The sequence below is a fragment of the Schistosoma haematobium genome, chromosome 3 (genome assembly GCF_000699445.3).
Source record: "Schistosoma haematobium chromosome 3, whole genome shotgun sequence".
NCBI classification, from domain to species: Eukaryota; Metazoa; Platyhelminthes; class Trematoda; order Strigeidida; family Schistosomatidae; genus Schistosoma; species Schistosoma haematobium.
In genome coordinates this window covers 27,193,017-27,220,049 of record NC_067198.1, presented here as the reverse complement: position 1 = coordinate 27,220,049, position 27,033 = coordinate 27,193,017, and the positions used below count along the sequence as shown (strand labels likewise).

The 27,033-nt window shown below is 34.3% G+C and overlaps 1 protein-coding gene across 1 annotated transcript in view; it reads left to right on the top strand.

The window, feature by feature from the left end:
• TGFBRAP1 (transforming growth factor, beta receptor associated protein 1) overlaps positions 1 to 26,265 on the top strand; it is a 38,841-nt gene extending 12,576 nt beyond the window's left edge. Inside the window, exons 11-20 of the mRNA XM_051213475.1 lie at positions 1,723 to 1,827; positions 4,169 to 4,459; positions 5,247 to 5,542; positions 6,199 to 6,267; positions 6,701 to 7,079; positions 9,177 to 9,292; positions 18,089 to 18,218; positions 21,144 to 21,415; positions 24,929 to 25,019; positions 25,579 to 26,265. Of these exons, the coding sequence (XP_051069459.1) occupies positions 1,723 to 1,827; positions 4,169 to 4,459; positions 5,247 to 5,542; positions 6,199 to 6,267; positions 6,701 to 7,079; positions 9,177 to 9,292; positions 18,089 to 18,218; positions 21,144 to 21,415; positions 24,929 to 25,019; positions 25,579 to 25,881 (2,052 nt within the window). The 3' untranslated portion in view covers positions 25,882 to 26,265. The remainder of the gene's footprint in view (positions 1 to 1,722; positions 1,828 to 4,168; positions 4,460 to 5,246; positions 5,543 to 6,198; positions 6,268 to 6,700; positions 7,080 to 9,176; positions 9,293 to 18,088; positions 18,219 to 21,143; positions 21,416 to 24,928; positions 25,020 to 25,578) is intronic.
• Positions 26,266 to 27,033: the final 768 nt, after the last annotated feature.

Sequence of the window (27,033 nt, the reverse complement as noted above, 5' to 3'; positions counted from 1 at the left end):
GATGCATAAACCACGATAATAAACATTGATTGATTACAACTGTGGACAAAACCCAAATATCTGATAAGTTAATTGACTTATTTTCCACCACACATCTGTTAAGTAGTAGTCAGATTATAATCCCACTTTAGTCTTAACTTAAAGGTTACTTTCCCAATCCTTTAGAGGATTAATGAGAATGTCGAAACTAACATAAATCTTAGAAAAATATCCGGGAAATATTATGCAAGGACATTTGTATTATAATACGCTCACAACTGTGATATGGCTTCAGTATGATTTCCAATAGTTTTGCAGCTGATATCATTTCATAAGTAGCTGGATAATTTGTTTTTATACTGTGTTCTTTCTACTACTTATTTTGTCTATTTATTTCTACTTGGCTTTTATTAATAACATTCATTTTCTCAACTATTCACTAATTGTAGTGATTTTTGTCAATCTCTCATCATGCTTATTTCCTGTTTTATTTTATTGTGATAGTTTATACATCTGTTTATTCCTTTTTCTAATGATTGTTCATGATTACCAGATAAATTGTTACATCACATAAACAAGGTGAATCATCAAACTATACAATTATACGTGCATTTAACTAAATTAGGAATTATTTAAACGTCGGGTTTAACAAAGATTTAGGAAAGTGTGTATCCAATCGACTTTTTTTGTTTTTATTCATGGGTTTAAACCATTATGTTGCTGTTTGACCAAGTACTTGGCTTTAATCTACACTGTGTGATGGTTAATAATACTAATCACCTAGACAAACCGAAATTGGTGGAGTGGAATTCAAACCTACAACCCACTTGTTTAAAACATAGTAATTTAGCTATTTTACTTCACATAGTAAAGTGTTTAGTTTCAGTGAAACATAATGACACATCAATTTTCAAAGCTGCTTGAATATATTAATCATTATGTGCTGTTTTATTTCTGAAAAATATTTTGTTATTGCCTTTTGTTTCAAGTAGTCACTGTAATGCGTACAAATTTCAAACAATCATTGTTATATCACCCTTTGATGTGGTGCTTATTACTACAACTGTCTTTGCTGTTCTTCCTTTTTTTCTCTGTATAGATTCGATAGTTTCTGTGTGACTTTTCACAACACTTGAGTAGATTCATTCTAGTTGTCAGACAAATATTAGTTGATTAGACAGTATGCAACTATTAAGTCACTTTTACACCTTATAAATCTATATTTCTCATAGGTAATTGCCGCTTTCTATGCATGTACCGCTGTCATCTGTATTCGTGTTAATTATATTCACGTATGCTATTATGTACACTTCGTTTGTTGTTCATCTACTAGCTTACATTACTCTTTGTCTGTTTAAACTATATAAGGTGAGTCACAAAATTGAGTTGACTTGTTACTAACCCCAATGTTTTATCCAATCAGTTTACACTCATAGTTTTTCTCCAGCATAGCGTCTGTCAAACAAATGATTCCAACTGACATCTTGTGTTTTGACTTTTGGTGTACTGTTGGATTTACGTGTTAAGTCGTAAGGATATATCCGCAGATTAACTTATAATTCATTAATCACTACAGGGCTGTAGTTTCAGTAAGTCGTGGAACTTTTATCTAATATTCTAAAGTTAATTAAGGTTATTTAAATATTTATGTTTTTTGGGCCGATTACTTTCCTTGTCACTTTCATATCTTTTAGTATTGTGATAATTAATAACAAAACGATTTCCTATATTTTGCTTTTCCAGAGACGTCAACGGGTACTCGGACTTTTAGGATTTTATCATTTTGAAAAGGGCGAACTAGATAAAGCAGCTTCCTACTTTGAACAGAGCACTATAGACATACGTGAAGTGAGTTACTTCCCTTTATATAATCCCTTTATTGTTATTATTATATTTGAAGTGGTTCTTATTTTGGTATATTGATGATTAGCCTATTAAGCTGTGATCTGTGAAATTAATCATGTCAGGAATAAGACAGTTATTGTCACTCCATAATTAGATAGACTGAAGCTGTGACTAACTATATACTACCACTAGATTGCAACTCAGTGGTATAAATGTCGCAAACTCATGTGAATCAGCTCTTTCATTTCTGTTGGTTTCTTAATGCTTTTTAAGCTAAAACCAGTCCGTGTTAAAAACTCTTCAAATAAATGATGCAGTTATTTAGAATGAAACTTACTACGTTTTATTACAAATTTAATATTTAGTCTATTACAGTAAACTGTAATGAGATATATTCTTTTTTGAGCGGTGGGTCAGTGGTGAAGGCACTTGAGTTTTAACTAACAAATGGAAGTATGAAAGCCTTCTCAATCTACCTCGATTTAAACAAACGAGTAGTATCACTAGCACCCCCAAATACAGTATAGCTCAAAGGTGAGTGAATTAACTTATTATTGGTTAGACGGCAAATATCATTACATTGTTTCTTATTTGATTAGAGAGTTTATCTATTAATTCAGCATCAAACAAACATAAACTCGTGGAATCCCTACCTTCAACATATTATTTAGCACTAGAAGCAAAAAGTTGTTTTGAGTTTAATCAGCGAATGTGATAACTACAGGGGCATCACTCTTCTCTCAATACCGGGAAAAGTCTTCAACAGGGTATTGTTAAACAGGATGAAGGACTCCGTAGACTCCCAACTTCGTGACCAACAGGCAGGATTCCATAAGGATAGATCGTGTACAGACCAAATCGCAACTCTACGGATCATTGTAGAACAATCAATTGAATGGAATTCATCACTCTACATCAACTTCATTGACTAAGAAAAAGCATTTGATAGTGTGGAAAGAACAACACTATGGAAACTTCTTCGACACTACGGCCAGCCTCGGAAGATAGTCAATATCATACGGAATTCCTATGATGGATTAAACTGCAAAGTCGTGCACGGAGGACAGTTGACAAGCTTGTTCGAAGTAAAGACCGGTGTTAGGCAAGGTTGCTTACTCTCACCCTTTCTCTTTCTCCTGGTGATCGACTGGATCATGAAGACGTCAACATCTGGAGGAAAGCACGGGATACAATGGACATCTAGGATGCAGTTGGACGATCTAGACTTCTCAGATGATCTGGCCCTTCTATCGCAAACGCAACAACAAATGCAGGTGAAGACGAACAGTGTGGCAGCAGCCTCAGCAGCAGTAGGTCTCAATATACACAAAGGGAAAAGCAGGATTCTCCGATACAACACAGAATGCACCAATCCAATCACAGTTGACGGAGGAGATTTGGAAGATGTAAAAACCTTTACATATTTGGGCAGCATCATTGATGAACAGGGTAGATCTGATGCAGATGTGAAGGCGCGGATCGGCAAAGCAAGAGCAGCATATTTACAACTGAGGAACATCTGGAACTCAAAGCAACTGTCAACCAACACCAAGGTCAGGATTTTCAATACAAATGTCTAGACAGTTCTACTGTATGGGGCAGAAACCTGGAGAACTACGAAAGCCATCATCCAGAAAATACGGGTGTTTATTAACAGTTGTTTACGCTAAGTACTTCGGATCCGTTGGCCGGAAACTATTAGCAACAACCTACTGTGGGAGAGAACAAACTAGATCCCAGCGGAGGAAGAAATCATGAAGAAGCGCTGGAAGTGGATAGGACACACATTGAGGAAAGCACCCAACTGCGTCACAAGACAAGCCCTCACATGGAATCCTCAAGGCCAAAGGAGGAGGAGAGGAAGACCAAAGAACACATTACGCCGAGAAATGGAGATAGACATGCGAAAAATGAACGAGAATTGGATGGAACTAGAAGGGAAGGCCCAGGACAGAGTGGGTTGGAGAATGCTGGTCGGCGGCCTATGCTCCATTGGGAGTAACAGGCGTAAGTAAGTTTAATGTCACAGCCGGCATATCCACCTTTGTATTCGCTTGTTCAATTCCACTAATTCTTAGTATTATTATTACAATCCAGATATCATCTTACTGCACTTTTTTGAAATTGAGTGGATTATTTCAGTTTATCAGTACACATCACATACGATGTTTTACCGATATTTTGTTGAATTATGACATCAATCAAGACTTATAAACATAGGTTTATGAATGGTTGTACATAAGTATGAACGCAACTTGCTTCTATTTATGTATTACAATTTATTTACTGCTTAGGATGTGAAAATTTAAAAAACGTTTGTTTATTCCTTCTTTTCTGTAATCAGATTCTGTTTCGGTATTCTGATCTCTTGCCAAAAGGTTGTTATTTTATGCCAAATTGGTTTTACAAACTACATCAGACTAATCCCGAAGCTAATCATGATAATGACGATAATGCTCAAACGTCTGGAATTAATTTGACTAGTGATTTGTGCATTTTAAGAGCTGCAGAAGATTCAGATAATGATGATCATGATCTAACAATTAGTTCATCATGGTTATTAAAATATGAAGAATTCCTTTTCAACTTTTTGCGTAAACATCATAAAAGTAAATTTGTTGAGAAGCATTTACATGTGAGTATGGTTAAATATATCATTACTGTCATTTCCTCGCTTGTTAAATACATTTTCACATAATTAATTATGAATACTATTGAATTGTGAACTAATAAGTTCACAAATAGATATTGAATTGCAAACCGATTAGTTTGGCTTCTTCAGTCGATGGCTTTAGTCATCACCCAGTAAGTTTAGTCTACAAATCGTAGTGCAATCGTGGGAGAATGTGGAATTGGTTACTAACTGGTCATTCCACCTCTAATCATTGGTAATTTTCATAAGTTTAAAGAAATTAACTACTGGGAAAAGTTGCATAAATTTAAAGTACATTATACAAGGGAATTTTCAAAAACTACTGCTACTATTCGTTACTTATAATCCAGTTTATTGAGGAAACATTTTACTTCGTAAAACTGAATATTTATCTAAGACTTTACATCAACACTTCTTGGTAATCAGTCTACTTTTTTTTATTCACACGACATCTATAAATTGGTGTGAACCGCTAACAGAAACCGTTACCCAATTTAGGTGTTGTGTTCTCTGAGCTGGATGATTCAATTGTGAAACTTTGATTTCTGTTTACTAAATATATTTTCTCTGCAGTATTCGTCTTGGAGTAACCAATATTTCTTATAGAGTAGTTGTGCAACATGTTGTAGTACTTTGAAATGTGTGCGATTATTGATCATTGAAGATATTTACCGGTAAACCTAACGTTTAAAGTTTTTAACTGTTATCTTTATCATGTTCTGAGTTACCTTATTTTAAACTTTACAGTAAGTTCATTTTGCTCTTTCAGTTTGTAGAAACTGCTTTAGTTAAACTGTACGTTCGATTACAACAGGCTGGTATTCAACCATATCCCTATGAATTAATCATTGATACGTCTTCTAGTGATTCTCAGTCAGGTGAAGGTGGTCTCACTAAGTCAACTAACAATAATAATCAAGGTTTAGTTTATCTGATTTCAAGCTTGATACACATTGACGTGGAAGATTTAACTGTCTACTTAGAAAATAATAGTGCTTACCATGCTTTGGCGCTTATTTATCGTTGGCAAGGTAACCTTTCAGGTGCATTGGAAATATGGCGAAAGTAAGTAAGGGTAGTTTTAACATCTCATTTATTCTTGATTAATCTATATTTACTTGTATATGTCTACCAGTTAGATCTTTCTATACATATGATGCTGTGATTTACAGCGTTCCAGCTTCCCACATAACAAAATTAATTAGGTTTTATTAAAAATTGGCTTTCGTTTTACCGCAGATCTTTTTTTGTTTATTTACTGTCTTTGCAGATAATATCGTAATACTGTGAATTGGTATACAGGTTACCTAAATCATACTTAATCAGTAGACAGTCGGCGTTTATATATATGATAAGTATATATTTATATATAATAATAGCTCATAAATTAGCCGTAGAAGTTACCATTTCTTAAGTCCTTCGGATATGACAACTAAAATACAAATAAAGGAATTTATAAAGTTTCTGAATAAACAACTGATTTAACTGTGGCGACTATTGAATTTTTGTCTGTTTTGTTTATCATAACATTTTGTTTTTCTTATTCATGTTGATTGTCTCTTAGTTCTACTCAAAAGTGGAATGAATTTACTCGTACATTTAAAGAAATTTCTATATTTTTTTTATAGCTTTTTTTTCGAATACATACATTAATATGAATCAGTAAAATACATTTCAAGATATGTTGGCTAAATTCCTCGATTTATGTAATTTATTTTTAGACTAGTTTACAATGAACTAAATGATTCAAGTTTTCCAGGAGTAGAATTTTATATTTCTATACTATTGGAGTAAGTTTAAAAAGTTTATATTTCTTATTTTATTCATTATTTGCATTGTACTGTATTTTACGTATTTTAATGAACTATACAAATGTAATCACTCATACTTTGAAACATGTTATTATATGTTGGATAATGACATGAGATATCAGGAGCTAGTCGAATGTAAGATGTTGTTTGTTCTTGATATGAATTCAATCAAACTTATCCATCAAATGTGTTTTTAATAAAACATTAAATGGATGTTTACCGGTTGTAAAGAAATTAAATCGACTAAAATATTTGAAATCTAACAAAGGTCTTTGTAGACTCATGGTTTTTATAGTAGCACTACGATTCAGAATTCATGGTATATTTTATACACCATCTATTTTGTTTACTTCTATATGAATGAAGGTTAATAATGATGCTTTTACCTACTTAATCATGTTTTACATTTTAGCCTATCCGCGCATAATTCAACTGACTCTCAGAAACAATCACTTTATAAGGGAGCGGCTATTCATTCGTCAAATGATGTAAATTATGAGTTCTCTGTTTATTCTGAATTAGTTTGGAATCATTTTATGCAAGCTTTAACAACTAATCATGAGATTATAGCTGAACAGCTCATGCTACGTTTTCCTATTCCCTCAAGTTATGTTAATTCATCATGTGAATTGTCTGTTATTGAAGGCAGTACAACCGAAACGTCCTTGGAAAGTAGCCTTGCACCATCCCAAATTCTATCACCTAATCATATTATTAAAAGCCTTATTTCTTCATATCCAAATATGACAATGACTTATTTGAAACATTTGTGTTCTTCTCTACCCAATTGTGTAAGTCCTCTGGTCTCTTGTAAATGACTGGTCATGAAAATTTTTCTGGGAAAAATCTCAGAATGCACAATCGGTGTACTGCGCTTTATTTTTATAGGATTTAATGCATTAAGCATGTCTTATGTTGATCGTAATTTCTGGAGTTTAAAACTTTCTGTAAAGTTGCACTGATAGTTGTGATGATGTTTTGAATGGAAACAGTAGTATGAAAAGTCTAACTACGTGTGTGCTTGTGTGCAGTGTGAATGTCTGATATTAAACAAGAAGTTGACAGCGAAAGTGTTGGAAACAATCGAGAGAGTTTTTAGCATAGATGAATGTATATAGTGTTGAATCCTTGGTTTGGATGGTTCAAATGGGATAGCATGATTAGTACTTAACTTCTATTTAATTAAGAATTATAGAATCATTCTTTAAACGTGCAGTTAGCTCCTCCTGATAATCCTGTTGTTAATCGATTGATCCTCGATGACTGTTGTGGTAGGCTGTCCTCTTACCATGTAATTGATTAACGTTATGGTTACCAGTTAACAGATTAAACTTGTGTCAATATCTCCATTGACTGCGGATTGACTTGAGGTTTCCAAAAGTTTCCAGTATTCTTTAATTTTTTGTGGTTTTCTATGTCCATCGATTTAAGTAACAACATATTGTTGTATATCTGCTAATCTTTATGAATAGGTGTCCGGTCTAATAGTTTTCGTACTTGATACAATCTATCTTGTCGAGCCTGCTTCCCCTCATTGTTCCATCATTTTTTTGTATAAAATAGACTGCTGGGATTGTGCTGGTTTGCAAATAACTCTAATTTCAAGTGCTTCTAAAACCGTGGTAGTAATTTCTGGGATAGAATTTTCCATGGGATGAAGTGATTTATTCAAATTAGTTCAGTATAATCAATATTGTTTACTTTCTCTTTATTGAACACGTTAGTAGAATATAGATTGAATTAAAGCGTGTTCCTTACAGGGGTGTGTTGTGGCATGCTAATTAGTTGAGAAAAAAAATCAGCGCCAGTATATACTTGGAGAAGACTGTAGAATGTTGTGAAGAAATTATATATGTACTATCATTTTTCTTTTTTCGATTCTTACTTCTATTCACCCTTGTTTATTTGGAATACAATTACGTTCCTGTTCAACCGTCTTCCGATTTGGTGACTTATCGATTGAAGTTGTGTTCAAGATCACTAAGCAACCCGGGTAGCTGGGTCGTAATAAGAGAGTTCATAACACAAGTTACCTAGAATTGAGACTTGAATGTTATTGAAAGAATATTTCTCAATGTTTATCCTATATGACCTATTTTGTGAACCTAGTTTTAGTTAGCTATAAATGATCTTTTTAATATTCATTCTTGCTAAAATATTACTTATTCATGGATTCAACTTACCACACTTCTAAGTAGCATAGCTTAAAAAAGTGAAATTGAATTTGAAGAGAAGAACAGGATACTGGGGCGATAGGGAAGTTTTAAATTGTCGAGGGTTCGCATTAAATTAAAGTAAGATATTGTCCCATTGAGTGGTTTATGTAGATTTATTTAGTGTGAAGGTGGTTTTTTCTCAGTTTCGGAATCTTCGAAATCCAAGGCTCATTGGATTTCTTTTCTTTTTAGTTTTGGAATGTCTCTTCTACCCTACCAAGCGTCTTATTCGAGACCTCCAGGTCTTTCAGTGAGCTCATTACCTTTGAGTTTTAATTCATTGATTTTATGGTTGAAACTGGTGAAACCAGTTAGTGTCAATCTGTGGTAAAAATACTTTTCACATTAGAAGGAACTGCGCTTATTCTTATTACAATCTGTATAATAGTTTTTACTGCATATCCTCATAAGAAACGTAAGATTTCAGTTGTATTGATGCTAATATACAATCAAGACATTGTTGTTTTCAGAGTTTTATATTTTCTCATGTCAAATATATTAATCGAATATCATACTACTATGAGTACGTCACAAAATTTGTAATTTTATGATTCAGTACTCCTCTTTACTATGAAACTCATAAATACTATTTATTTTGTTATTATCTTCACTTCAAATACAAACCCACTTCTATTTTTATGATGATCTTTGTTTATTTATTTTGTATTTTAGCATCCAGAAAATCATAATCTGTTAGGCAAACTTTATTTAAATACCCTATTAATGAAATTAAGGAGTACTGACAATTTATCTGATGATCAAATGAAAAAACAAATCCGTAAATTGAGGTAATCCTTTTATTTCTTTGAGTTTATTTACTAGCAAATCTTGTTAAATATTTCATAAAGCTTATTAGTATGGTACTTCAACAATGGCATCAAATAATTGCATTGATATAAACTGATTGACTGTCAACGGAAATCGTATGATTGAGTGTGAATTTTACTGCCTCCTGCCAACAAGCTGTTGTAAATTGGCTCACCAAAACGTATTCTAAATGAATAAAATCAGTGGTAGTAATATTGATATTTTGAAGCCACGTTCTTTTTACGCATAGACAGTCTTTATACTATCGCTTATTTTTCTAATTATATTATTCTCATCGTCAGGTTCGTTTGAAATAATATATGTTATCTGTTGTTCTGTTAACTGGCGAATGGAAGTTGTGTATAAGGTGATAATTGAATGAAATGGATAACGATGCAAATCGGTAATCAAGTTGAAGTTTATGTATGTCTGTGTGCATTAGTTAGTGATACTACTGAGTTGAAAGGAAAACGATTAGGCAACTTACTGGCACTCCAAAATATCAAAAGTAGTCAGTGGATCATTATTCTAGTGATTAATGAATTTTTGAAAATAATTGTAATTCTAACTATTTAAGCTATGTATCGAATTGATTCACATTTGAAAGTAAGTTCGTACCTTTGAAAAGTTCCTGGTAGTCTTCACTCGGTATCTTAATAAGAAAGATTCACATTTGAAGTGGGGTTTACCATGTTCATGTCTCAATGAAGAAGTTCACTTACTGAAATGTGAGTATACTATAATTTTTTACAGCTTAAGCTAAAATTTGAATACTGTATAGGGGGTTGGTAAAGATTGTTGGGTTTTATGGTTAATATCACGAACCAGCCTTAATCAAATAACCATTTAAAGTTAGGAAACACTGAACAGATGTTTCGTTCTAATGTGGAGCTCCCGATAATTAATCATTCATAACTCCACTACAGATCGAGTCTAGGACCTTCAGGTCCCACAGCGAGTACTTAGTCTTTAAACCACTGAGCAAGTATCTAATGGTTTACATGTTTAACTTGAATCTATTCTCATAATTACACAGCCATCCCCCAATTTTATTGATGGGTAACTGCCTCACACTCTTCATGGTTGAGATCCACTGGTCACGACTGATTACTGAAACTCCGGGAATTACCTCAGAGTTAGTCACTGATCAACACATGGTTATTACCATTGAAGTTGAGTAGGTGAATTTAGCGTAAATTCAGTCAGTTTTAAGAATCACTGTACTTATTTGAGATTGGATGATCATTGTCATAGACATTGGTTGTATTTAATTAATCACCTGTTTATAACAAGTAAAATACTTGGCATAGGAAGGCTTTGAGACATATCTTGCGTCACACGATATTGTGAAGAATCGATATATTGAAAATCATTTCGGAAAAACTGATAAAGTTCAGTATTCACGGATAAAGTCCAAGTAAAAACATAATTAAGATCATAAATTGGTCATGAGCTATATGGAAGCTATTTAACCGACATCCCCTTTAAGATGTTTAAAAATGACAATGCTCATAGGTTTATTATTTTCATTATGTCCAGTCATATATTTCTGAATGTCTGCACTTCTCATATCCTGTTACTCGAGAATGCAACAAAAATAATACGAATCTTTTTCCAATATTAAATCTTACATGTTTGAATTAAATCTGTCTCACTGTCACTTTTCTACTACTACTGGGACTGTTACTACTTTCACTATCCAGGGAGTTGTTTCGATAAGTTTATCTCACTGTGCTTACGTGGTATGACACCTACATCGATGAATATGTGTTCCAGGTTCTATAATACATATGACTGACTGACTAATTAGTTAAACAAACATTATGAAAAGAATAGGAGTTTCATAATGGCATTTTTCCACGATAACATATCTTAAGGAATTTGACTTACTGGTGGGAAATAATCCCATAACCTGCTAATCATAATCAGACAAGTTCATTTTATGTTGAAACAGTAGAGTAAACAACATTAGCATCATATGCTAATTATTATTGGCAAATTGGATGAAATGCTAAAATTTGACAGTTATTATACATAAAAAGTTATCATAGTGAAATCATATACACACAGTTCTCTTTATCATTTTGAGGATAGCAAAAATAAAGATTTGAGCGAAATAACATACATTTATTTCATTTCGTTTGATTCCTACCAGCGGCTTACAACCCGTAATATTTAAAAATCCTAATTACAAAATGGGTTCAAATTACTTATATGATAAACTTTGATCGGAGTTTTTTTAAATGTTCACTTATCAGTGTAGTATAGCAAGGGTGTGACTGAGTCTTGTAAACTAAATAAAATATTGTTAACATGTATCTAATTTGGAAGAAACATATTTCAACACTGATAGTAACAAAAGGACAGGAATCTACAGACATGTGGTTGCGTAATGATCATAAGTAAGAATGTGTGTGGTGCATATATATCTGGTGCCCCCTTGTACCAATATTTATGTGTTCAAATAAATAAATATGAGTAAGAATAAAACGAATCCATGTTATTCTAGTCAGATCTTTGTTCTTGCTCTCCTCAGAATTGAAATGAATTGGTTTCTTAGTACACTATCCTTTTTTTATTATGTTGAGGATGCTAGATCCCCAGAAATCACTTGGTAAACGTCTCAATTTTTAAATTTTACCATGAAAATTTGAATTTCTCATTTTCGCGCCAAAACATCAATTTCTACCCTCAGTTTGTATTTCCCACCAGGAAGGACTTTAAATGTCATTGACTCGTTTCCTCTTTCAGTACGCTATTTTGTGACGTTTTCCAAAGACAATTTTGTGCTGTATGTATACTCATGAGTTGTGTGCTTGTTCGTTCGTGCTTCCCGGCTGCTTGTGGAATAGATATTTTCTCGGCTGAATCTGGTCTTCTCCCTCTGGTTAGTTGGGCTGTTGCACAGTGGAATAGCTTAACTAGTCCTGTTGTTGTGTTGCTGATTTTCGTTCTGTTAGCCTGTCCTAGGTGATATTGTAATCTCCTCGAACGTAGCATATTATTACAAATAGCATTTTAATGTTATCAAGTATTATTCAATCATAATAAATTTAGACATATAAGCAATGTAAATGTAGAATAAGTCAATAATTTGATCGGATTAAACATACCTTATTTATATCTGTTTTTGAATATTTAGGTCGTTGCTTTTTTTTTTACCAGAATTTGGTTTCGTGATAATATATTCAAAAATGCAAATTATCGTGTAATATAATAAAATTGTTTGTAAATATGAGTAATTTTACAAGCGATATTAAAGATTATGAATGTAGCATGTCATCGAATTTTTAATTATATATAAACTCTTTGATATTTACACTATAGAATCAGACCTTCTTTTCGATCATTTTCATCAATATAGTGATAATTCATGTCAATCAGCTACAACGTAGGATCAGGCACATATATGCATCAGTCCAAGTTGCCATACCTCATTAACACAACAAGATGGACACCGGATTCATAAAAGTAGTTAATTCAGAGGTGGTAATATATAAAAGAAAGATTGCAATAAGGATATAGTACAGGAAGAAAGAATTAGTTCGTAGAAAGAAAGATATGAAGCGATTTTAATCTCTTAGTTTAAGAGAAGACAGAGAGTGTATACACCGACGCCATTGTGATCGATTCTGAGCCACGTCACCAAGAGTCTCCAACCATTGGTTACGAAAGTCACGCGTACCCCAACCAAGTAGTCTGCATCTACCAACATGGCTCAGACTAGAAGTTAGTGACTTCAAGCACTGATGCCACGTTTTGGTTTGGCCGCCCCTAACTCTCTTCCAACCATCCCCCACACCGGTTAGCATTGCACGTCGTGGTAATCGGTGTTCAGGCATACGTAACACGTGGCCCAACCATCTCAGTCGATGAAGATTCACAACCTTATCAACTGATTTACCATCATCTCCTAATACCCTGCGTCTAACCTCACTATTACTTACCCGGTGATCCCAGCAGACTCCAGCAATATTTCTGAGGCATCTGTGGTCAAATACTAGTAGCTTACGAGTGTCTTCTACTCTTAATGGGCATGTTTCGCTGCCGTAAATTAAAACAGAACGGACTGCCGCGCAGTATACTCGTCCTTTTATTGATAGACGGATATCTCGCCTTCGCCATACGCGACGTAAGTTGGCAAAAGCCAAACCAGCTTTTTAAATCCGTACAGAGATTTCCCCAGACACCAGCCCATTAGGGCTGATCGGACTCCCAAGATAAGTGAAGTTGTCAACGCGTTTGACTACTTCACTCCCTATCCTTAGTTCAGGCGTTGACGCAGACCAGTCCTGAAGCAACAACTTGCATTTAGAGGGAGAGAAGCGCATTCCAAACATTCTGTTATTGTTGCTCAGCGCTACCAAAAGACTCTGCATTCTATCAGCGTCTTCACCAAACAGGACTATGTCATCTGCGTATTCTAAGTCGATAAGTGGACCTTCTGGTAGGAAATCAATAATCGAGAATTCAGTAGACGAGAATGTTATTTGCATCAATAGGTCTATGATGAAGTTAAACAAAAATGGAGAAGGTGGACAGCTGTTATGCCTTTAGGTTGCTGTCGATTTTTACCCTGTGCTAATTGTTGTGTCCTTGACTGGGAAATTAGAGAGCAGAGTACTTATCGATCGATTACAGTGACACGTAAACACGGACGGACGGCCTAGAGTCTCGGTTGGTCCCACTTCCCTGTCTAGCCCAGCCTGTTGAGTCCAGAACACAAGTCACAGCCTCGGAGATATGAATCATTATATTTCAAACATACTTTGTTTATATACCAATCAAGCATACCACATCGTACCATAAAATAGAAAACAACATTTTGTACAATATTCAACAAGTGAACAGATATCGACCAATAGAAAATGTCCATTTAAAGTCCAAGGACACCATTAGACTTAACATGATAATTATTGGTCTGTTCCTCCGCATCCACAACAACAGCCTTGAAGGACACCACTTGAGGTTGCAAAAGCAGATGACAGTTCGCCATAAGCTCTGACTCGACTTGTTTTGCTCGAGTAAAGAGCCTTTACAAGGTTTATGTACTTCTGGGGTACGCCTTTCAATGACAGACACTGCCACAGAATCTCGCGGTCTACAGAGTCAAATGCTACTTTTAAGTCAAGAAAGACCACCATTGTCGGACGTCGATAAGTATGCCTGTGTTCTAGAACCTGACGAATGGTGAATACGTGGTCGATGCAGCCACGAACAGGTCTGAAGCCAGCTTGATTCTCTCGTGTTTGTAGTTCACGAGTCTTAGTTAGGCGTCTGATAACTATCGAGGCTAGTATTTTAGATACTATATTAGTTAAACTAATCCCTCTATGGTTGTCACAGGATGATTTTAACCCTTTCTTATATATTGGGACGATAAGTGATTGCGTCCAATCAGATGGAATAACGTATAACTCCCAGATCTTAGCTAAAATATTAGTCAACCTAATCGTTAAAATTCGACCACCATCCTTAAAGACCTCTGGAGCCAATCCATCTGGACCAGCTGCCCTTCCTCGTCTCAGATTAACTATAGCCTTTTGAACTTCAGCAAGAGTTGGGGGACCTACTTCAATGTTCCATTCACACTGTCTGGGAATGGAGGGTAGTTGTAGAGTAGCTGAAGGTCAGCTGAACTGTTCCCTAAAATGTTCCGCCCATCGTTCTAAACGTCTGGACTGAGAGTAGATGAGGGTGTCGTCTTTTTCCGATATAATCTCACTTACACTCAACTTATTAATTTCAGTTTCTTTTATTAGTCTGTAAAGCTGTCTTGTGTTCCCTATAGCCGCCGCCATTTCCATCTCTTTCGCTTTCGTTGCCCACCACTGCTCACGGTCGTTCCTGAGACTTGCTTAACCTAGATCTGATTTGTTGTCGCTCTTCATCATGCTCGGAACCTGATGGGACGAGTTTGCGAGAATCCATCAGTGCAATAGACCTAGAGGAAATCCATTGGTTCTTTGTAACCCTGTGGTTTAAATCATTAATAGATGTCACTGCTGTTTCCACAGCTGTTTGTATAGCTTTCCAAGCAACATTTGAGTCAACCTCGTTTTCAGAACTACCTAAGTGTGATCTCAGTTGTTCCTGGAACCTACTTTTGGTTTCCTCGCTACTCAGTTCGGTTCTAATGGGTTTTTTTAATGTGGCTGTTTTGCGTCCAGTGAGTCGCAAGCAGATGCGTTCCCGTATTAGGGCGTGATCGGAGTCCAAACAGGTACTCCAGAATGAGCGACAATCTTCTACCGACCCTCTCCAACGATAACTGATGGCAATATGGTCTATTTGAGTCCATCGTTGGTTTGGTGTAGGGGGTCGCCATGTTAGACGATGTCTCTCCTTATGCTCAAAATTTGTGTTTGCTAAAAATAAGCGATTGTCTGAGCACAGTTGCAGTAGACGGTCACCATTATCTGTTCGCTGTGCCGGAATGCTAAAATATCCACCTAAATGCCTTTCTGTTTGGTTTAAGCTACCTATCTGAGCATTAAAGTCACCCCCTATGAGTGCTATGTCTGGGCGTTTAGCTTTCTGAAGAAGTTCAGATAGCTTTCTGTAAAATTCATCTTTCATTTCATCTGAGCTGCAGTCGGTGGGAGCGTAGGCAGAAACGACGAAAAGGCAACGACGTGTGTCCCTATCCTTCCGAGTTCTTACGGAGCCGTTTGGCCGAACAGCACATAGACGACTGTTAACGGGGATCCACTCTAACAGTGCTTGTTCCGCCCTCATGCTTAGTGCTATCCCTACTCCTGCCAGTCCATGAGAGCTGGCCATCGGGTCACCAGATACACGGAGGGTGTATCTCGTTGGCTCTCCGTTTTGCCGAGGTGAGGTCAAGTGAACGACCACACTGGGATCCTGTATGCGTGTTTCAGAGACAAAACATACATCAATGGTACGAGATTCTAGGGTTCTAGCCAAGGAAGCCTGTTGACCGAATTGACATAGGGTGCGTACGTTGAAGGCTCCAATGTGTAGTTTGGAGCGAGGTTTCAGTAGACCTTGGACAGTGTTTTGAGCATTAGAATCGTCAGCTATGGTGACACTTGAGGGGGAAGCCGAAAGAGGAAGTTGAGAAGTGAAGGCCGATGTAGGAGGAATAATAGGAATTGAGGAGGGAGGTTGGTTATGAATACAGTGGTCTTGAGTGCTGTTAGAGATATGAGGGTGGTAATCACTTTCCGGTTGCCCACACCGTGGAAGGGTTGTTCTGGAGGTGCCTGAAAAGGAAATTGGATTAGAGGTGGTCTTAGTGACCTGAGAGCGCGACCGCAGTGCCCAAGGGACAACTGCCTGAGGTCGGTCACACGACCTTTTTATGGGCAATTTTTGTGTTAGCTACGTACTTGTTGAGACCTCACCGTCGGAGACGGATATCCGTGAGATAAGGCGAGGTGTGCATTTTTAGGGTCGACCTTTTCTAACCTCACCCCTCCTTGTGGGAAGGCAGCATCGCTGTCATGCTGGTTGTCTGAAGGAAACACCTTACTGCTGTCACACCTCTGTACAGTAAGCAGTACGACTTCGCCTTCGGACCTTGGGTTTGTTGCTTTTAGTCTTACCGCTCTTCAACCGACCTTTCTGACGTGGTAGGACCTTGAGGAACAGTTGTTCCAGCCAGTATAGCTCGGTTGCTTCATCACGATAGGCAAGCCCGACCACCACGTCAAGGTAGCAAAAACGGTCGGGAGTGATAATTTATATCTTGACATATAATGAAAAGATGAATTAAGCAAAGAGATATTTCCTTTCAACTAGTTTTTCATCATGATTGTACACTTGACCATACACTAAGAATAAATTAAATTAGCCAAGGTGACTTGGGTTAAATATTAGTGTTTACAGATTTAAGTGTTTATAGAAACAGTTGCGAATGATGAATAAAACACGTAAAAGTTAAAGTGCATAAGGTGAATAATGTTCTAAGGTATTTATTGATAAACGAACAAATTACAATGTACAGATAAAGGATTAGTAATAATAGAATGGTTGAAGTGTTTGATAAGAAGTTGAATATTAGTAACAGTTACTTAGTGAAGAATATGTAGGATCGATAATAGGATATTAGGATTGATAAAGTATTTGACAAGAAGTTCAATATTAGTAATAACAGTTGAAATATGTAGTCGAAGAATTGATGGTTAATAAAACTAATTAAGTATAAAGCATGAACTACTAAAGTCAAGTAAGGAACCGCAATCGGACGAGAATTGCGGAAGTATTAAAAGTAGTTCTCTTCACTTTTTATATAACCTATATCAATGGCCAAGTCAGAAAGAGGGGTTGTACATCCTCTTTTAGGTACAGGGGTTGGTTTTCTGGATATGGATTGCGACAGCTTCAACGGCGTAGAGAAGGCAAGCCCGTAAGCTATGTGGTAGATTTGATAGAATTAAGTGCCTTAATAAAGTCAACTTGATGTCATGTGTAAACTAAATGAGTGAGAATAGAACTTTTAATCACCATTGTATGTTCTTTGCTCAACCAGTTCATATGCTGTTCCATAACACTGATGGACAATAACACTAAAATTATGTGGCTTGCCTTTTCAATTTGTCTTAGATATGATTAATTCCGTCTATCACACCACAGGAAAGCGGTTAGTACAAATCATCATATTGTTACATCAAGATATTGCCTATTTCTCTCCATTTACCACTCTAGTCTTCAATTTATTTTTGAGAATGACAGATTCACTATTTAGTTACTTACTATCTTATCAGTAGTTAGTTTTATATCTACCTGTATTTTGTAACTTTGTGAAATAGAACTGAATTTTGCCAACTGATCCGTTATTCATTATTGATATCACATAAAACACTACTGGGCCGTTTATATAATGAGAGTGTTGCAGTTCAAAAGAAGCTCGCCTATGAACTAGCGATTCTTGAAGGAAAGGTCAGTTAACGGTAATTTTATAATGGTTTATTCAGTTTTTGTTGTTGACAAGTTTTTGATACTATTTTAAATGCTTACATCTCAAATTGTGAGCATTCTTGGGACTGCAATAATCTGTTGGTTCGAGTTTTCGTGGTTAGATCGTGTATTGTGTAACAGAGCTTTGGCTGAGTGTTTTAAATATAGACCCTTTAATTGTCGGAGATTATCTCCAATCCTTTATTACACTTTCGTTATCGGCATATTGATACCATATATACCTTTCATGCCACAAGGCATAATTCAAAAACATATAATTAATCGATGGATTGCATAATTAAAACCTTTCTTTCCATGTCAGTCCACAGGCTATCTTTAGTATTGCTACGTAAATTATCCTCTTAATTTCTGGATGAGCGTTTCTAAGCAAGAATAAGGAATAAATTGTGAAGTAAATTGTATTCATTTCATTCACATGTTCACTAATTTGTTCTAATAAACAAAATGTTTTATAATTGTAATTGTAATATATAGATGAATATTTTAAATGTGAATAAGACCATGATGTAATCGGTGATAAGAATCATTTGCAAGTTTTGATTACAACAGATGAAGTGATGATAATGGTAATAATTACCGAACAGAAACAACGTTGAATTAATTATAACAGTGGAGATAGTAATACTAATAATGATAACAATAATTGTGGGGGAGAATATGACTAATGTCCAATATATGTTTTCCTATGGCACTGCTAGGTAGTTTGGAGTCAATCAAGATTAAATCGTAATCATGTTGACATTTAAGGGAAAGTTATCGGGGACAAGTTGAGAATAGTGCACATATAAGCAAGCCCATTTTAGTAATCTTGATGAATAAAAGACTATTATTTCGTTTTATTAAATCGTAGTATACACGGTGAATGATTCACTAAATCCCGTTTTCTCCCATAGTAATTCATTCTGAAGTAAACGTATACGTTTATGACGTATTAATTTAGCTACATATTTTACCACAGATGTGAAATTCTTCGAAAAACAGTATCGAAATAGTTTGGTTGATCTGCAGGTGGTGCTAACGTTTAGTTCAACTTTTGTGAGTGAGGACAATCATTTATTATCAACATGGAGCTTGCTGTAGTCTTTTAATAGGATAGACCTATCTGTTTGGATTCTGTTCACTTTAATATTTTGGTGACCAATAGGATTTAGATTGTATCAATCACAAAACATTCTTATCAGTATTAAGTGATGTCATGGTAAAGAACGGTAATTAAAATACGACTAAATGGTTTGAGAACTGAATAGTCTGTCGCAGAAATCCAGCAACAGCACTTTAAAAGAAAATATGAGGTAACAGTACATATAAAAAAAGTTATAGATTACGAAAACAGATCGATCCTGGACCATCTACGTGGAATAACACATTATTAATATACGCATCTGTAAATGTTAAACTGTGTAATGGAAATTTAAAATATCTGTAACATTTACAATTATACTATATAGATATCACCCCCTTTTGATGCATTATATCCAGTCAATTGATATTATGCTAATAAACGATTCTTTTATGCTGAGAAGTTATCAACGTGCCAAGGAGTGGTGGTTTGAATTTTTGATGTCTATGTTGCTTGCTTACTTAAGCTTACTACCCAACTTAGTCTGTCGAAAAATATGGAGAGTAGTACACAACTTCATGGATTGATATAAGGTAGTTTAATGATCGAGAAGTAAGAGTAATACTAAGATAAGACCAAATGTGTGAAGGATAATTATCCACTTAAGGAATATAAGAAGGATGTCTAAATTTAAAAAAAACATGGTGTTAATAAAAAATGACTAAAGATTAAAAACATTAAAATGAATTGCCAATAACCGATTAAATGTATGTGAAAATTTAGGTATTAGTCATAGTATACCTTATTTGCCGAGATGGGGTCTGGTTAGAAAAAGTGGAGAAGTGGTCAGTTTATGACATGATGCCCGGGTGTAAAACAAAACTGAACACGACTGGGATCTTTCAATCCTTTATAATTCTCTGATTGAGGTCTGAGAGATGGTGCAATCTAGTTACTTGAGACTATCAGATGTGGCTCAAAATAGACTTTGGTGTCAGTCCTGATGTAATTTATCTTTCTTTTTCATATGAAAGTGAGAACTTTTTTAACTGGAAAGATTCCTTGTTGTACTTTTATGTACTGAACTGCTCATCCGATAACATACTAATCTCGTTCACTGCTATTCATTTATTGGTATCTGATTATATTCACCCTTGTTCATTTATCCCTTCATTATCTCATACTCTGACTTATATGGCCCATATTTATTTTGATCCCCATTTATGTCATTGTGTACGAGTTCAAATAAATAAATAAAATGGATATTTTGCCATTTGTTATTTGAATTTGTATTTTTGAAACGCTTATTTGATAGGATTTCACTTACAATCCTATTAGTTTACTGATAAAATCATCAACTCCTTTGTCAAGTATTTCTAAAATTCGAATCATGAAAGGAACATATGATGTCTTCACCTTCTAGTCTTAATCTAGCAGTTAAAAAACAATCAAAAAACCTAGATGATATCTACTTTCGGCACTCAGCATCTTTTATACATCTGAAGATAATTTTTGTCGCTTACTTACTTCAGCTAGATAGAGATTCAAATCCAGAGTCATTTGATCAACTCTTTCATATTATGCGTCTGCCTAACATTGCACAAATCTGCGGCTGTACATGACATTGAAATAAAGAACCTTCAGTTTCGTAGACTACTGTTTTTTTTAAAAAATTTCCCCAGTCGATTTCATTTCTTAATTAAAAATTGTCGGTTTGATTTACATTTCGCAAGCCATTTACTTAAACCTACATATTTATTCAATTCAACAACATGAGTTTCTTAATATTTAGCCTTTTTTGTTGTTGAAAAAATCTTTTTAATCAGGCCAATAATCATGTGAAGGCTTTAAAATATCTTATTGAAGATGTAAATGATTATAAAGCCGCATTGTACTATTGTCTTACATTCAGCCGTCAACAACCTATTCATTGTAGTGCACGTAACAATGATACTAATGTAAAATGTAATACAATAGCAGTAAATTCACTTGGTACTTATCACCATTGGGACCAGTTTGAATTTATGGAAGGTGATTCTAGTAATCAATCAATATCCTCCTTGTTATTTACAACATTTGTTGAAATCTGTCTTGATAGGTAAGAATTTGACTTGATTTAAATTATAGTTTACTATTTATGGATTAATATTTTCATAATAATAATATGTAGGAGGGTTTTTAAAACTTGATTTATTCTCATGAATAACTTAAAAACTGTCTACAAGCTTTATTAAATCATTATGATGAATATTAATTGTGTGTTAACTGCTGATTAGGGTCGATTATGAGTTCTTGGGGTTATTTCATGATACCATGGTCTGTTTGCTCAACTCTGTGACTGGGTAATATTGTACTCATTTCAAATGATATGTTCAATCCTAAGATTAGTTGTGGATATGCACCACCGAGGAGCATCAAATTAAAACAAAATACACTTTCAATACCGTTTAGTTTTTACTGATCATCCATTGCATAATAAAAATTACTTTCCAGTTGTTAAACTGTAGTGTTTGGAAATAATGGAATTCGTAATGACCAGGAGTACTGTATATACCAGTATCGAAAACAGTGAGATTACAGTGAGCACAATTAGAAATATTGTATTTGAAAATCAGCTCAACCGTAGAATCGCGTACAAAAGAAATCATCGATTAGTACAAATACCACAAAAACATCTCGACAAAATCAATAAAGTAAATTAAGATTATTAGGTCAGAATACAGATTTAATGAACGGAATTACAAGTGTAGTCTAATGAATTGAAAGATAATAAGAATGATAGCGATAACTGGAATAGTCATTTGAATTTTTGTTCAGTTTCCATAAGTTGTGATATCTGTGGCTTCCAAAAGTAGTTGGATTATATTGATCAATTATTTCATTATCAAGTCCAAAAGAAACTAGTATACGTTTTTGTTATAACTGTGAAAAATAATGCTGCGGATTAAGGGGATAGCGAATTATTGATCCGACCAAAGACGCGCAAACACGTAGAACGACCTAGGGTTCTGATTGGTCTCGCTTCCCTGTCTAACCCAGCCAGTTGAGTCCAGAACACAAGTCACAGCCTCGGAGATATGAATCATTATATTTCAAACATACTTTGTTTATATACCAGTCAAGCAGACCACAACGTACCATAAAATAGAAAATAACATTGTACAATAATGGCCAGTAGGAAAATGACACGTTAAATAAATATTGACCAATAAGATGATACCATTTCATGTCCAAGGATAGCATTAGGCTTAACAGGATAATTTTTGGGATATTTTCCTGAATATCCCAACAGTTTTACAGAAAACATCTCACCATTGTCATGAGTTTTTATTCAAAAATTGTATTTATACAAAGTAATTAATAGATTGTTACTTTTAATATGCATTTTTGAATAATTTTGATTTCATTGGAATTTATGTGGTTCACGAAAAATCAGTGAATAAAATGATTGACTACATCTACCCCTACTTTTTATATCTCTTACTGAATTCATATCACTTCATACATTACAGTACGTAGTCCTGGAGCAAATATTTGATCTGATTTTTGTTAAATGAATTGTCAGATCAATCAGAAAACGTAGAAATCGTAAGTAAGTAGACTCCAAAAACATAAATGTCGAAATATTCAAGTTTGGTTATATCCTAAATACTCTGTGATCTGTAAAATATTAAGTAATTTAGTACGTGGATGTTATAAGTTGTAAGCAGTGTATGAGATTCCATTGAGCTAAAGTTTCAACGCTACTAGCATCAGGTGAATAACCATTAGAAATCAATGATAATCGAATAATTGTTTCTACTTAGTGGGATGTTGTGTTGTATTGAGTTTGTTGAGACAGCTTTTTTTTAGTATTGTGTTATGGTGTGCGAATCACCTGTAGTTAAAACTGTGAATTATTGGTTTTCAACCCGTTTATTCAGTGGTGCCTTTTTCACTGAGAGATGTGACGATTTTTGTTTCCGTTTCATGTAGGATCGCGAATATTCTTTATAAATTAATCTCAAACTGAGATGAATCAGTTATCGAGTGCTTCTTGGTTTTTGCCATTTTTTATTTGATTACAGTTCATAATGAAGGACATATTTGAATTACGTGTTACATTATTTAGTCATGTTATCAGAAATTATCCGTATTTTTCAAGTGTGAGATATAAGTTACATAATAGTAATAAGTAGTAGTTTATATAAAGATGTATGGGAAAATTACCCACTTGACGAATATCAGGAATATGAAGGACGAAAGAATTTCGCAATAATAACTTGTAAAATTAGAAGTGGTACTAAGATCATGGTGCAATAACGTAATAAATATGTCTCTCGTGAACACAAAGATCGGGGTTGAATTGGTGAACCGACAATTCCTCAGAAATGTACAAATTTCTGATCCAAACTTTTAATTCAGTTTTTGCAACTTTGTAGATACCCTTGAATGGTGGTTCCTTTGAGTTGAAATAACGTAACACTCTTCTATTTTGTTATAATTTATAAGTAAAAACTAACCATAAATATGACTGTAAAGTTCAATTAAATGATATTGTTGAATATAAAATTTTATGCGCCGAATCCCTTTCATTTTTCATCTACGTTAAATCATAAATCTTGTTAAAATCACAGAAATTTATAGTTTCTATCTATTTGTTACGTGAAAATTTAACACTTCGAAAATGAAAGTGTTTTGTAACGTCGATCAAGTCAGAACAACACACATATACGAACAATATTTTCAATTAAACACTTCATCAGACTTTAATGTAATTTTTACATGGATGTATTAAAAATATTGAACCAGTCAACACAATATGTTGGTCTATTGTAACAATGAAAACGTTTTACATAACTGCTTGTTTGACAGGTTTAGTAATAAATAAAATATAAACAAAGTAGCAATATGAATAAGAATACTGACTTAAGAAGTAGGTCAAAGTTTGCAAAGATAAATGTATCAAAATAATTATTATTCTTAACTAGACCATTGTTAAAGACTAAAAATGACTGAATAGCTGTTACGTCTTAATATGGGACTGAATAATGTGCATCTAATACCCTTCCATACGAAATCGAACCCTAGAACGTTGGCCCTACATGCGAACTCTGAGCGCGTTGCTAAGTAGTCACACGTTTGAATCAAATAATAGTTCAGTCCTTTCGTGTTTTCAATGGTGATCTAGCTAATATTAATTCGTGATTTAAATAATTAAAATCGTCGCCATCTCCATAAACTCCCTTATACTAAAAATACTAATGACTGAAAATTACGTACTAATAAATGTATGAATAGTCAGTTTAAGTATACAGATAATTATCATTAATTCAGAAATTGCTTTAACTGATCTCTACCTTTCTCATACATGCACATAAAAATTATGGTATATTTGGTGTGAAGCTGGATAAATATCCAATGGGAAACAATTTTGTTCATTTATTTGTGTTGTTAGGAATTTTTACACTATGAAAATTTCTAAAGAAAATTTATCTCCAATCTATTAAATTACTCAAAAGTTTAACAATTAAAAACAGTGAATTGAAAACTTTTGACATTATAATGTCTCTTTTTCATTTGTTTCTATGTATTCGTTTTCCTCCCTGTTTGTTTGTCTCTGTTTAAATAGACTTCATACTAACGAGAACAATTCTAAAGATATAAAGAAAATGATTTTGAATCTTCTGAATAATCCTGATTTAAAATTTAATTATTCAAAGGTAATTAGTTACTCTTTTTTTTCTATGTCATATATGTTTGATTTAACTAAGACTCTAGAGTTTTTCTATTTGCTCAACTTCTTTTCTTAGTTGCTAATGGTCTATCTATACTAAGAAATGACATAAGCATAATTCCCATCTTGATTTGCTCGGAGTTAACTGCGGACTATGTGCACAATGTGTAAAATCGTCCTCAGGACCCATAGACGTAATCCTCTATCATCAAACCCCCTAAATTTAACTTTAATATATTCGAAGGACAATTTAATATTTAGCTACATCTACTTGGATATCAGAGTAATAAAGTTTCAATTCTTATTGTAATCCTTTATACAAGTGTGTTTTGGTTATTAATATAAGGTTCATTGATCTTACAGTAATCACAAACTTAAAATTACTGACTGTTTGTCAGACAAAGGTACAGTGAAAACTTTGTTTTTAATGTTTTCCAGTTTTCAGTGTCTTTTTCACCTGATATAGACTTTTTTTACGAAAACTATCTTCAAATTAATCATATCCTTTGAAAAAGAAACATTAAGTATTGTTATTTTTCTTCCAGTTATTATCTCGTTTTCCATCAACATGGAACATTCTGGAAATCAAACCATTTTTACATAATGCATTTCGATCTACTCTACAAGAATGGTCAGAACTTCAGTTAGAATATGGTTTGACTAAATATAATGCGAAATTATCTATTGTTGATCTCCCTAACAAATCACATTTTCTATTAATTAAAGATGATACTTTGTGTTCTGTATGCCATCAATCAATTTGTGTATATGGTCCATCTGATAGCTTTGCTTGGCTTATTCCTAAAAACCAAGTTGTTCACACTCACTGTTTGTCATCTATTCAATGAATAAAATCTATGCTTATGTAATTCCTTTTTCCTCTAATTTATTTTTGTACTTCTGTTGTTTGCCTAGTGTTTTCTTATTTATTGATTTTGTTTTTTCTTCTATCCTGTTGATCACTAAAGTCATTCAAACCGACAAACTGTTCTGCACTATATTTACTTAACTTTCTTTTTCTTTGTTTAATGTACATATTTACATGTTTTCTATGAGCTATTACGTTTTCTTGTATTTATATATACATAATATTAACAACTTGGTACTTGAAAAGAATATCCACTCTTGTCATGCCTGTTGAACAATTTATAAGCCATCTGAATTCAGTAGCATAATGAATGAAGCATTTAAATTTAGAGCGATAATTTTCTAAGTTTGAGTTTACATATGAACACTAAGATACAAGGACGTTTAGTTGACGAATCGTAAATAAGATAAGAACCTTCACCCTTGACTATGTTGCGAAGTATAATGCAAAGTCATAAAAAAAAATTTGTAAATAAAAGCAATTTTCATTATTCATTTGAACACACAAACATTGGTACAAGGGGGCACCAAATATATATGCACCACACAATAACCACGAGTGTGAGGAGATACAGAATGTAAAGTGTGTATGATATAGAGAATAACAACAACAAACAGAAATTAGTGTATGAGGGTGAAATAATAATAATAGTGGCGGAAACAGTTCAGTTAGTAAAAATACAACCAGAAGGATTCCTTTCAGTTAAAGAAGTTACGCTCACTTTTATGAAGGAAGTAAAACAAGTTACCACAGGATCGCCACTGGTTTCTATTCTGAGCCATGTCTGATAGTGTCTCAAACCACTGTGCTACACCATCTCTAGGACTTCAATTAGGAAGTCGTGAAGGACCAACAGAAGCCAGTCATTTACAGCATTCTTTCATACCTCAACACAATATCATACACTGACCACCTCACTGCTTTTTGCAACCAGTCCTAGCGTCGGTAAACAATGCACGACTTGGAACTCTCTGGAACGACATTCGCAGAACATGAGTAAGCCACCGAAGTCGATGTTTCAAGATAGTGACACTAATTGAATTATCGTCTCTGTGCCCGAACACACGATGCCGAACCTCTGCATTACTAACATGGTGTTGCCACTGGATGTCAGCAATCCTTCGGAGATCGC